The following is a 13,256-nucleotide window of genomic DNA, read 5'->3' as shown; positions in this document are numbered from 1 at the left end:
AAGTAGCAAAGGCAACTGACTGTCACGGCATACAGACCCAAACGGTGGCAAAGGCACCAAGTGTCACGGCACACAGAGCAGCGCTGCCATAGCATGCACATGAAATAGAACTTTGTGTATGACCAGAGCCTGTCTAGCTGTCAGAGGGATGTCCGAGTGAGGACAGGGCGCTCACAGTGACCTGGATCAGAGCTTGCGGGCTGGAGGGCTGAGGTCAGCTCTTGGACTAGATGTTTTAATAGATAGATGGTACTAGGCTGGGTGGATCTGGAAGGTGGAATGTTTGAGTTTTGGACAGTTTCCCTGTAAGTTTGCCAGAGCATTACTAAGTAACATTCTGGACATTCCATCTTTGTCCTCCCTCCCCAACTGCTCCACATGGGAACTTGCAGGCCACACTGCCCCGCCCTCTCCCTCACCTCACTAACACTGTTCTCAGATTTCCCCTGGCAATCCAGATGTCACCATTTTGATATGTGTGGCCACATCAGCCACACAGCCCAACTGTCCCCTTACCTTGGTACAAATCCAGCAAGGATACCTAAAACTAAATATTGCACTTTAATACTCTAATAAGGACTTCTTAAAGAAGACTTCCAAAAAAAGGCCTGCCACATTACACACAGCAGAGCTATCCCAGGACCAGAGCAGCCTAGTTTGTAACCACACCCCCGACTCCCAAGATGTCTCATAGTTTTGTGATGGCCTTGCTGGGGTGTCCCCAGCTAAAGGGGGCTGGTCTACAAAATAATGATGTCATTCCATGTGTCCTGTAAGCTGGCTCATTACAGATCAAGTTCTGCGGAAAGAACACTCAGCAGTTGGGAACAGATCTTTCTGGGCTTCTCCCCATCCCCTACCCTCCAATACCAAACACTATTAATGTCGGGGACCACCTGCTTTCTCATCAAGAGTCCTATGGACGAGGGTGTAGAACAGGATTCTGTCTATCAAACTCTACCAGATGAGTGGTAAAGCCTCCTGCTTGCTCCTTAGAACAAGTGTGGCCCAGAGCCCTCAAGCAGAGTCTGCAGAGAAGGTAATGGCAGACAGGGAGAGCGAGGCCATTGCTTCTGTTCCTCTCGAGTCTCGAGCGGCTGAAGTGGGGTTTGTGGCAGGAGAAGCGACTGAAACTCTGTCCTGCTGTGGCTAGAGTGCAGACCCTTGCAGATTCCTTAGGCCCGCCAAGGGTCCAAGGTGATGGCTCTCAGCAGAAGCTTATATACTTAGTTTTCCAGGCCAGGCCTCAGAGCAGCAGGTGAGGGGCAGTATGGATTTGTATAGGTTTAAGCCTGGCCAGCTCTGAGTACGCCCAAGCCCAGAAGGAAGCTTTGCCTTCCGTCCTTAAGACCTACTATGTTTTCAACAAAGGTCTTCCTCCCCACCCCCACCCCAATGAAGGGGTCATTTTTCTATGTTCAGTGAAAGAGCCCCTAACTTGAAGCACCCCGAGCTCAGTCCTGGTCCAAAGTCTGCCCTGCACTCCCTGAGGGGACCACGGGAGAGCCGGTGGGAAGCCACACAGAAGTGCTTTGGGGGAAAGGAGGAGTAAGTGTCAGCCCTTGGACTTGGCACCTCGAAAGCAAGTTCCTACATGGCAGCTCTGATGTCATAGTATGTCCTCACTAAGGGGTACCCCAGCATCACTTCTTGTTAAGAGTAGCCCATGGGGCCGGGCGTGGTGACGCACGCCTTTAATCCCAGCACTCGTGAGGCAGAGGCAGGCGGATTTCTGAGTTCGAGGCCAGCCTGGTCTACAAAGTGAGTGCCAGGACAGCCAGGGCTACACAGAGAAACCCTGTCTCGAAAAACCAAAAAAAAAAAAAAAAAAAAAAAAGAGTAGCCCATGGGAGTACCTGAACACTGCAGGGTACTTAGAGTCCCAGAGCCCATGTCTGAAGAAGTGTATGCAGCCAAGCATCCCAGGTTTGCTGGCTGCTCAGGCATCTGAGTCACTGCCCAATGTGGAAAAGTCCCAGGAAGGTGAACCTCACTGCTGTGCTTCTGTGTGTAGCTGGCAGGTCTCTACCAGGACTCAGCCTCGAGAGGTTCTAAAGGCCTGGGGCGACCAGCTTGAGGGGACAGTAGGTAGAGAAGGTTGCTTGGTCCTTCTAGAAAGCCAGTGCTGGGGCTAGGGTCACCGCTAGACTGTGACTGAGCAGGGATACAGCAGTATTACTGAGGGGCGGTGAGAGTGCTTCTCCTCCATTGTCAGCTGTGGGAGCACAGCCATGTTCTGTCAGTGCACAGCAGAGCCAGCAAGTTCTGTATTCTGTGAAGTAAACATGGCCTCCTTCCTTTCAGCAAAAACACCAGGAGGACCTTCCAAAAGAGAGTACCTTTGCCAACACTCTAGGGCTCACATGGGGCACCAGGGAGAAGGGCACTCTCTGCCTCAGGCTGGCTTCCTCTGCCTTCTACCCAATAGGCTCCTGGCACTTGGGGTATGACCTAAGGAGACAGTTTCTGCCTGGAAGATGCCGAAGGCTGCTCTTCCTGTGTCTGTCACACACTGACATAGATCCTTTAGTCCTAAGCCCAGGCTCCTTCACAGCTGTCATTTTTGCTCTTTCTATGAGTGAATTGATATTCAGTCCTAACTAGGTGTGCAAGGGCCAATGCTGTGCTCTCTACCAGCCCTTCCTTCCATGTATGTAGGGAGGTTCCAGTGCCTAGGGTAGGGATAGATGGAAGGCCAGCCTTAACTTCCCTCTGCTCTCAGGACGACAGTCACACCCCAGGCGTAGTACTCCAGAACCCTCTAGCTCTGTGGACAGTGAGGCCCAGGTCACTCGGGAACAGAGCACACTCTACACTGACCACCACAGGAGGGAGGCTGCTGGCCCTGCACCTGCTGTGGGAAAAGTACCTGCAAGGATGAGGTCATGACATGTGGCAGCTGAGCTTTGATCCTCAGGCTTCTCAACTACCCAGGCACAGGAGGACCTTGCTGTCATTGGCTGCCACCCTGCTGAGGCAAGGAGGCTGACCTGCGAGGCAGACAGTTTGTGACAGGCAGCTTGGCTGGGAGATAGCAGCTTAGCCTCCACGGGGAAGGGAATGGAGCAGGGGTGGAGCAGATGTATCAGTTGGCATTTGTTACTTTCTCCCTTCCACTCTGTTCTGTTCCTCGTGCTGGCCTGGCCTGTGCTCACAGATAGAGACAGTGAGCTAACAGGTCCCCAGAGGTCCTTGCTGGGAATGGGTTTGTTTCATTCACCCGTTCCGCAGATGTTTGTGGAATCAGACATAGGTCCTGCTCTGGTAGCGCTTCAGCCTTTACCATGAAAGCAGTAGTGACTCCTGCTCCATCTGTTTTTAAGCCCCTGTTCCACATCACTGTCTCCCACTACAACTCCCTTAGATTCCTGCTGTCACTGAACAGACTTAGTCATTTCAAGCTAATGTGCAATGTGGGTCAGGCCCACAGAACTCCCAAGTAGAGCCCTGCTACGGGTGGTTCCTGGTGCTTAGGACAGAGCCTGCTGCAGGCAGCCTCTCTGGAATGCAGCCCAGCCTTCCTCTCTGATTCTGTGCGTGCTGTGCTCTTCCCACCCTTTCTACTTTCCCATCTTGGGCCTTTGTGTCACCCATGGACTAGGGTAAAGATCCTGGCCCATCCTCGTGTCATCCTTTCATAGTCTAAAGCAGCACCACAGCCACCACACTTGTGCTTTCTCTGTGGAGCTACACCACCATGTGTGGGGGTATGTGTGTATTCTGTTGACCCAACGAGAGCATGAACCCTGTAAGGCAGAGGATCCACCTTGCTGGTCCTGTGCACTTCCAGCATCTGTGCCCCTGCCTACATGTACAGTATCACCTCCTCAGCAAACAATGAGGAGAGGCCACAGACTGCTAGATACAAACTGTAGGAAGAGACAGGAGGGAATCGGGTGAGAAGGCTGTGGATGGGGAGCCCCAGGCATAGTAGATCAAAGGTAAGACTTAGGAAAATCAGGAGCCCTATGTTTGTTCATTATTTGGTCCAAGATAATACAGACAAGGCTAAGCCCAAGGGCAGGCCGAAGCTGAGCAGTCCTGCAGAGCCTCGGGTGTTGCTGAGTGGGGAAATCCCCAACACCTGTGCAGGAAGGGCACAAAGTGCCCCTGTACTTTCTTTAACAGAACCTTATATTTGTAGAGCCGTTTTAGGCTCACAACAACATTGAATGGAAAGTACAGAAATTTCCCATACTCACAACTTCCCCCAATTTCAATAGCCCTGGCAGAGAGGGATAACGGTTACAGTGGAAGAGCGTGACAGTCATCACGTCCAGAGTCCACCATGCACTGGAGGGTTCTGTGTCACCAGCTGGGTGATGGCATGTGTCCAACTTTGTAGTAGCACCCAGAGTAACATTCCTGCTCCTCGGGGCCCCAAGAGCACAAGAGCTGGTGGGGACAGCTCTGTGGGCCCCACACTGGTGAGAGAACAGCAGCCCTCTCTGTTCACAGTGCTGGCCTACATGCAACTGCTGGAGGACTACTCAGAGCCACAGCCCTCCATGTTCTACCAGACACCGCAGAGTGAGCACATCTACCAGCAGAAGAACAAGATGCTCATGGAGGTGTACGGCTTCAGCGACTCCTTCTGCGGTAGTGATTCCACGCAGGAGCTGGCCCCTCCACCGGCTCTGCCCCCCAAGCAACGGCAGCTGGTAAGCAGTTCCCCATCTGTGTCCTTGGCACTGCTGCAGGTGACCAGAGCTTCCAGTCCTAACAGGCTTCCAAGAACTGGAGTGGTCCTTGAGGGGCCAGGTTGAACCTGCTTTTATCCGTGGTGGAACCCTAGACTTAGGTGTGTTCGAGTCATTGTGTCCTATGTAGTACCTCCACTTTCTTTCCAGATACTCACCATCAGCTTGTCCCTCACACTGCCATCTTCCCACCCTGGGGACAAAGGGCCTCCTGCAGTAACTGTCCTGTGTAACTGGGACAGGCTTGCACTCAGAATGGTTGATTTCCCTGCTGACAATCTCATATGCCTTCCCTTTCTTCCTTGGCTCTAACATAGGCCTCAGAGACAGGAGGGACTCAATCAAAGCACAGAGCGCTGTCTGTGTGCAGCCATCTGTGAACTTGACTTCCATAATGGGCCTAACTGTATGGAGTGACTTCTATCCCATCCCTGGCCAGCGATGGCCCCATGGGAACAAATTCCACTGAAGCAGGATAGGTTTAGACAGAGCCACTTTGTGCAGTGGCCATTGCGTGCCTCTGCCATAGATCCTGCACAGTTGTTCTGCTCACCAGGGGGCGGCAGAGCGCTGAGCCTGCCAGTGCTCCCAACCTGCAGTATACATTGGGTGGTTTCAAGATCAGAGTCTCTGGGCCAGCCAAACTCTGCAGAGGGGAGATCTTAACCTTTGCAGAGCTGTGTGGGCTGCTTTGCTACCTGGCAAGAAAAGAGACGTGTGTGTTGAGCTAAGCCTTTTTCTGTGGATTGTGAAGAGAGCCCTACTTACCTTGTAGTACCTGGGGCTTAGTACCTCAGGCTTCTGAGCCGTTCAGCCTTGCAGGCCATAGCCAGCTAGCTAAGCAGACATTTACTTCTGCAAAGAAGCTCTCAACTGACGGAGAGAGCCTCTCCTAGAGATGAAAGGTTGAGCTAAAATCTGGGGAACCTGGGTCCCAGCCCTGTCCATGGTGCTACATGGAAACTAAACCACCACTGCTGTTTCCCAAAAGGTCATCTGCATGGGAATAGAAATGCTGATTTAAGCTGGGCGTGGTGGCACACGCCTTTGATCCCAGCACTCAGGAGGCAGAGGCAAGCGGATTTCTGAGTTCGAGGTCTGCCTGGTCTACAAAGTGAGTTCCAGGACAGCCAGGGCTATACAGAGAAACCCTGTTTCGAAGAAAAAAAAAAAAAAAAAGAAGAAATGATGACTAAAGGGACCACTGCTGGCCATGCCTTCCTGAGGTTGCTCCTCCATGACCTGTGGGTTTCCCTAGGCATCTCTATAGTGAGAAGTCCATAGATTATGAGCAGCTGGAGGCAGATTCCTCACACAAATGTGGAACGGAATCATTTCAAGCATGTAACATGAGACAGCCTATCCCACCATGCAGCAGGGTAGGGAGAGAACAGCCAGTTCGGGACCTGCGCAGACAGGTTCAGGTACACACAGTCCTCCCCACGGTCTCTTCTTAAAGAGAGAACTTATCACTAGACCACAGCTATCCAAAGACCTAGAGATCAAGCCCAGCTCCAGATGAGCCCTGACCAACCACAGAACAAGCTATGCTAATTGCTAGTTGAATCCTGACTCCAGTGCACACATGTACACACAAGGGTGATAATAGCAATTACACTTCTTCACATACAGTGATTATGCATGGCACTTCATTTAATCCTCTCCCAATACACACACAGTGCTAGAGTTCTCCACAGTTTCCAGGACCCTGACCACCAAGCTCTCGAAGAAATGCTCAAAGCTAGTAGGTGTTCTCTAATGGTGCCTAGATTCAACCACAAGGGTCTTGAGCCTGGGGTCTAAGCTCTGAATCCAGAGAGACCACATAGGTCTACCCAGCTCTGTAGTGCTCAGGGTGGGCTAGAGAGATGGCTCAGTGTTTAAGAGCACTGACTGCTTTTCCAGAGGTCCTGAGTTCAAATCCCAGCAATCACATGGTGGCTCACAACCATCCATAATGAGATCTGACGCCCTCTTCTGGTGTATCTGAAGACAGCTACAGTGTACTTACATATAATAATAAATAAATCTTTAGCCGGGTGGTGGTGGCACATGCCTTTAATCCTAGCACTTGGGAGGCAGAGGCAGGCAGATTTCTGAGTTCAAGGCTAGCCTGGTCTACAGAGTGAGTTTCAGGACAGCCAGGGCTACACAGAGAAACCCTGTCTCGAAAAAACAAAAAACCAAAAACAGATAAATCTTTAAAAAAAAAAAAGCTCAGGGTTCTGGGGTCAGTCTGAGTCTGTGTGACTTGATCCCACTTGTCCTCTGAAGGTTGACATTGCAATCTGCGATAAGACAGAATAGCAGGGCCTCTCATTTAGTCAGCCTCTGGTGGAGCCAGGCAGCCATCTCTCGGGGGACACCCCTCCGCGGTATTAGTTATTCCACAGCTATACTGCCTGTGCTGACCATTCTCTGCTTTCTCCTCCTCCCTGCCTTCTATTTTGCCCTCCGCCCAGCAGGCCTCCTATGCTGCTTCTTCCTTCTCTGTCTCCTACTGTGTCCAGCAAACTAAAGTGGCCTTCACCCCCGAGGACGGCAGTGCCGCTCAGGGCCTCAGTGTATCCGTGTCTAACTCCTTTCTCAACCGGCACGGCAGCTTGCCTGTGCCCTCGGTGAGTCTCCCCTGCTCTTCCTCACTTGGAAACTCGTGAAGTTAGTGCTTGAAGCCTGTGTTCCTGGATGCTGCTGCTGCTGCTGCTGCCTGTCACCAGTGCTGTCCTTCCACAGACCCCGTGTGCCTGTAGTGGAAGGAATCTGAGTACTGGCTTCCCTGGGCCTTGGGGACTGTGGTTAGGGGTTCGGGAGTCTGGAGCATGACACTGGCACAGAGCACAGCCACTTCTGCTGTTGTGCTCTGCTCTCCCAGGGGCCTGTGTCTGCACTTAAAAGGGAACAACCCTCATCTAGGAAGCAGGGCAGAGAGGAGCAGGTAACCAGATGCGGCTGGGTGGTGGTTGGGTGCTTCTGCTTACCCCACAATGTGTGCACAGCCACCCCGAGGCCCTGTGGCTGAAAGCAGTAGCCCTTTGTTTGTGCTCAGGACACAAGTTAGGAGGATGGTGTATGAATCTGCCCAGGCAGGCATCTTTAGGAGCTAGGACAGTTGGGCTATTTTGTCACCAGTGTCAGGCTGGTCTAGGTTTGTTCTTGTAGCAGCTGGCAGGCAACAAATGGAAAAGTGTCAGGTGCCCTGACTCAGGGTCAACGTGACAGCCACTCAGTGGGACCACAAGGATCACTGTTGTGGTGGGGGGGAGGGAAAGGAAGGGAACCCTGCTCCTGAGGGGAGGACTGCCTGCCACTGACACAGGACAATGGAGAGGGCTACATCAGTCTGTAGACAGCTCAGTAGTGACACACAAGGAGGCCCGGCTTTCTGGACTCTGCATCTGCCCCAGAGCCAAAGCAGCCACCTTTACTCCTGTGATCTCAACTGAGGCCCAGAGGGAAAAGAATGGAGCCAAGTTCACTCCCTGGAAGCAGCTCGGGCTGAGGTACTGACTTCTCCCTGGGCCTCGGAGTCTTCTTGAGGTCACAGTGTGATTGAGGGAACTGAATGAAGCCATGGGAAGGAAGCACCATGTGCGTGGGAAGCAGAGAAGCTGGCACTGCACTGCTGCTCCTCCTGTGCTCGGGAGTGCAGCACTGACTTCAGCCACCCGGGAAAGGCTTGGGTAGGGGACCAGCTTGGCCCTTGTCTGATGTCCACATTTGTCTAGGGTTTGCAGTTCAGTGCCCAGGACCTTCAGGAGAACCTTGTAAGGGTGGAGCCTCCCTTCTCATGGCGCTCCGAAGTGCTGGGTATATGGGACAGTCTGAGTCACCTCTGCCCTACCACACAGATCACCTCTTCCCCAGAAGGCACCTCTAGCAAGCTCCCTCCACAGACCTTGCAGAGCTTGGTTTCAGGCAGTCCTGGTCCTTGACTGTTAATATACAAACACACACACACACACACCCCTAGGAATTTTTCCTCATTCCTTCTGAGCTGTGAGCGGAGGACTGTGGATGAACTGGGCTGTATGCTACAGAATTGCAGACAAGGGCGTTTCCTTAGGTTTGAGTTTGAGTGTGTCACTTCTGTGGAATGTTGAGGCCTCTTACATTTGTGACTCTGTATTCTTAGCTCCAGCTCCAGGAAAGAATCCCTGCTAAAAGGATATGATATTTCAGTGAAAGTAAAGAGTCTCTGGAACCATGCTTTAGTGTGTGTCAGCTGATAGGTCAAACCCCATGCCATGATTTAGTGTCTTGCCAGCTCTACACAGTCTCTGGGTAATTCTAAGAGGAGCTTAGACATGGGATTCCACAGTGCGATCAGAACAGGAGTGGGTTAGCTATAAGGATGAAAAGGGGGGCTCACATACAATCAGTAGGGACAGTCAGATAAGCTGAGGGACTGGCTAAAGCAAGGTGTGAGTGACACCCCGAGCTACTCGAGCCTTCGGATGCTGTACCAGGCACTTCTTCCTGTTCTTTCCCTCTATGGCTTTCCAGGTTCTGCCGCCCTGTGGGCTGCTTGGGGTGTCTTCACTGTCACCCAGTTCTGGAACTACAGCTCTTTCCTCCCAGCTCCCCACACCTGTGTCCCAGCTGTCCTGAACAATATGAGTTGGGTCGATATGTACACTGCCCTTGAGCAGTAGTGACAGCATCCAGGCTCTTGATGGTCACAAGGGTGGTCACTCCCTGTGTATACTGTGGAGTGGGCGGTAGAGAACCGCCTCTCCCATCCCCCAGAGTGTCCTGGGCAGCCTTTCTTTACTAGCACCCATTCCACCCATTCCAAATGCTGCCACCAAGAGACCTGTTGGGATGCTGGATAAGCAAAATAGCTAGCTGATTCCACTTTTAGAGGGTATGTTTAAGTGCCCGTAATGATGCTTATGATTTAAAACAAAAATCTTCGAAATATGAAAGCTAAATGTAGCCTGGTTGTGGTGATACATGCCTTTAATCCTAGTATTCCAGAGGAAAAGGCAGGTAGCTCTCTATGAGCTCAAGCCAGCATGGTCTGCAGAACAAGTTCTAGGACACCTGGGGCTACACAGAGAAACCCTGTCTTGAATCCCTCACCCACCCACCCCTACCAAAAAAAGAAAGCTAAGTGTCCGTCGCCATGGACCCCAGTGTTTGAAAAGGGCTGTACAGCAGCTGCTATCTCGTTCTGGGCCCAGACAATCCTTTCTTTCTCTGAGCTGCTAGATCCAGGCTTTGAGGCATCACACATGTGCCCTTCAGAAGACCTAGGTCTCATATAAACATTTGGCTTCTGTGCTGTGGCCAGAAATGCAGCCGGAGCCCCCTCCTGAGATGTAGGACTGGCCCTTAACTCCACCAATGTGCCCATGTCTCTCCTGGCCATGAGCTATCTCTGAAAATTCACTCAAAAGTTATCACAGATACCATGGGCATACCACCTCTAAAAACCAAAGGCGAGAGAGTAGGGTAGGCTGGAGGATGAAGACAGCCTCAGGCAGCTTGGCGTTGTTCCAGTCACCTTCACTCAGTCCATGCCATCTTGGCCTAAGCAAAGCCAGATCACACACAGGAGAGGAAGGGATGTGGGGTGGGGTGGGGGCTAAAGCCCAGTAGGCCAGGGCCAGAGAAGTGTTGCTCAGGGCCACTTCCTTGTTCCCTGGGCTTGCCTGAATTCCTGGGTTTCCATGAAAGATTTCTTGCATTGTTAGTTAGCATCAGGAGGATTTTCCTTACGGGAGAGGAAGTGCCTGTCCTGTGAAAAGCCACTTTATAGACCACTGTCTCCTGCCTGGAGTTTGCCAGCACATGTCCCAGATCCCTAGCTACTTTTTTTTTTTTTTTTTTGAGACAGGGTTTGTCTGTATAGCCCTGGCTGTCCTGGAACTCACTTTGTAGACCAGGCTGCCCTCAACTCAGAAATCCACCTGCCTCTGCCTCCCTAGTACTGGGATTAAAGGCGTGCGCCACCACGCCTGGCTTCCTAGCTACTTTTATGCAGACTCTGAGTTCTAAGCCAGTGTGTAGCAGGTGGTGAGTGAATGTCCTCTTCTGACTGGCCTTACTGTTTGTTCTCTTCTGGTCTGTGTGTGGCTCCACAAACATCCTGTGTACCCCACGTTCATCATCCACACAGCCCCCGAGTCCTTGCACCGCAGCAAAGCCTTTCACCTGGAGCTGGGACAGTTCTCTCTGCTGCCTCTGTCATGCTCTGCTTTGCTCTACCAATGCCCTACTTCTGTGGTGAAATGTTCCATCCCTGCAGCACCAGGACAACACCCACATGGTCTTCTGCGGCTCCAAACAGCCCTTGAAATAAACCATGAGCCCTGCAGTAACTCACTGTATGCTTATGGAAAGCCCAGGCTGCTGCAGGCCTGCTCAGCTTGAGCGCACAGACAGACTGGACCCTGTACAGCAGCACTTCCCATGCTTCTCCCCCTGCAGAGAGCCCCAGTATATACATTTCCAGCTCAGGGAAGGCAGGGGCAAGACAAGGCTGCTTCACCATGCTGGAGATGACAAGGGGCCAGAAGTCAGTGTTCCTTGCCTTTGGGCCTTCACAAACTCTGCTTCTGAAATAGCCACACACACAGCCCACTAGAATTCTAGGCTTGCTGTTGTCCTCTGCCCATCAGGGCTCTGAGACCAGCCCAAGACACAAGAATGTTGCTCTAAGCACCCTGCTCCATCTGACACCAGAGTCCAGCTTCCAGGAAGGCCATGTGGTGACATAACCCCCAAGGGCACTGCTCCACAGGTGGCTCTTGCCTTTCTGCCCTTGTCATAGTGCCTGACACTTGTCCAGGACCTTTCTTACAAGTCTGTGATTGAATATTTTTCCCACCCAGGATATGGAGACACCAAGGCAGAAAAGCGAAGTCATCTGCTCCCAATGTGAAGCTTGAGCCAGGGTTAGACCCAGATCATCATGAAGATGCATTAGGTTCATGAGCTATTATGTGGCCAGATAAATACTGAGATGCAGTGTAGCTGATCAGAACTGCCTGTAGGCTAGCCTTGCAGAAGTAACTCTCCAACAGGAACAAAGGCCTGTGACACAGGCATCTGCCTCTGAGTCTACCACTTGGCTTTGAAACCCTGCATTTGTCATTTGCAATTTGTAGTTCCTGTGATTAGCAGAAGAGCCTCAAGCAAGAGAGCTGCCCCTAGATAAGACAGCCCCAAAGTAGGCATTGGCAAATGGGATGAGGGGAGCAGGGGAAAGACAAGAGACAAAGGGGGAGTGCGAGCAGTGTTACCCAGGACCCTCCCTGCCCTATGCCCTGGGCATGGTCACATCCCACTCCAAAGGACCATAGCTGTCTCCCCAGGTGACCGTTGGGAGCTTTAAAGCTTGACTACATACCTAGCCTGCTGCTGCCGGCCACCATGATAAAGGCTGGTACTCTGGTGCCAGGGCCAGTACTGAGCACGGCACCTAGGGAGAGTCCCAGTCATGACAGTAACTTCCTGTCACTGTGTTTAGTGGCCTTTTGAAAAAGCAATGTGGGGGCTTATCCATATTTCTTTTTTTTTGTTTGTTTTGTTTTGTTTGAGACAGGGTTTCTCTGTGTAGCCCTGGCTGTCAAGCAACTCACTCTGTAGACCAGACTGGCCTCAAACTCAAAAGATCCGCCTGCCTCTGCCTCTCAAGTGCTGGGAATAAAGGTGTGTGCCACCACCACCACCACTACCCAGCTTATATCCATATTCCTAAAGAATATCCAAAACTTAGCCATCCTCAGGCTGTTCCATGCAGGGATGGCCTGTCTCTGGAGGCTTCCCTCACAGTCAACACACACCGTCCTCTTGCTGTCATCCACCTGGGAGCTGCAGGCTGGATCAGATTCTCGGTGCTGATGTGCAGGCCACCCCTCCCACCCTAGCAGCCTGGCCAGCAGAGGAATGAAACAGAGTAGCAGGGAAATCAGCTGCCAGGGCAGCACAGGCCCCACCCCTGGCAACTCAGTGCCAGCACTAACAGAGAAAGTCAGTCTCACTGGAGCTTGGCCAACATCAGGCGGCTCTGCCTTTAATGAATTAGCTTCAAGCAAACAGAGGTTGCCTGTCTGTCTTCACTATCTTTTTTACTCCAAAAATGGGTTGTTCGTCCAGGCATATCTTTTCAGAAGAGCCAACTCTGTTTCCATCTTTCCTGCCCAACAGTTAGGGCTCTGCTCTCTGTATCCATCCCTCACTTGCTCGACCAGCATCAGAATAGTACTCTGCTGAGGACACCCCTCCCCTGAGTCAGATCAGGACAGATAGGGGAGGGCCTTTCACAGATCCAAGTGTGATACAGGCCACCCAGTGCCTGTGTAACATCGAAGGATGTTAAGGAGGTGGGTCTCTGTTCCTTCAGTCAGAAAACTTGCAGCAGCACTTCCTGTCCGTGTAATGAGATGACCCACCACAGCACTGCCCCGGCCAGCCTCAGTGTCCCTGGCAGATCCCCTGCCTGACGCTGGAACCAGTGCCTCTCTCCTGGTACTTACTCTGCCACCACCCCCAGAGTCCCCAACCCAAACAGCATCTCTCAGGCTATAAATACAAATTCTTGCTGCACAG

General features: G+C 52.0%; 1 protein-coding gene across 6 annotated transcripts in view; it reads left to right on the top strand.

The window, feature by feature from the left end:
- Nucleotides 1-13,256, top strand: part of Rapgef1 (Rap guanine nucleotide exchange factor 1) — a 119,074-nt gene that overhangs the window by 82,241 nt on the left and 23,577 nt on the right. For 3 of the 6 annotated variants that reach the window (XM_029474628.2, XM_021181566.2, XM_085835064.1), the window contains 2 exons: nucleotides 4,459-4,661; nucleotides 7,163-7,318. In XM_029474628.2, the coding sequence (XP_029330488.1) occupies nucleotides 4,459-4,661; nucleotides 7,163-7,318 (359 nt within the window). The remainder of the gene's footprint in view (nucleotides 1-4,458; nucleotides 4,662-7,162; nucleotides 7,319-13,256) is intronic. The other 3 variants (XM_021181628.2, XM_029474627.2, XM_021181609.3) reach the window with 2 other exon arrangements.

This window comes from Mus caroli, unplaced genomic scaffold, assembly GCF_978045245.1.
Source record: "Mus caroli unplaced genomic scaffold, Mus_caroli_1 scaffold_2, whole genome shotgun sequence".
Lineage (NCBI taxonomy): Eukaryota > Metazoa > Chordata > Mammalia > Rodentia > Muridae > Mus > Mus caroli.
Note: the sequence above shows the minus strand (reverse complement) of the source record. Positions and strands in the feature narration are given on the sequence as shown.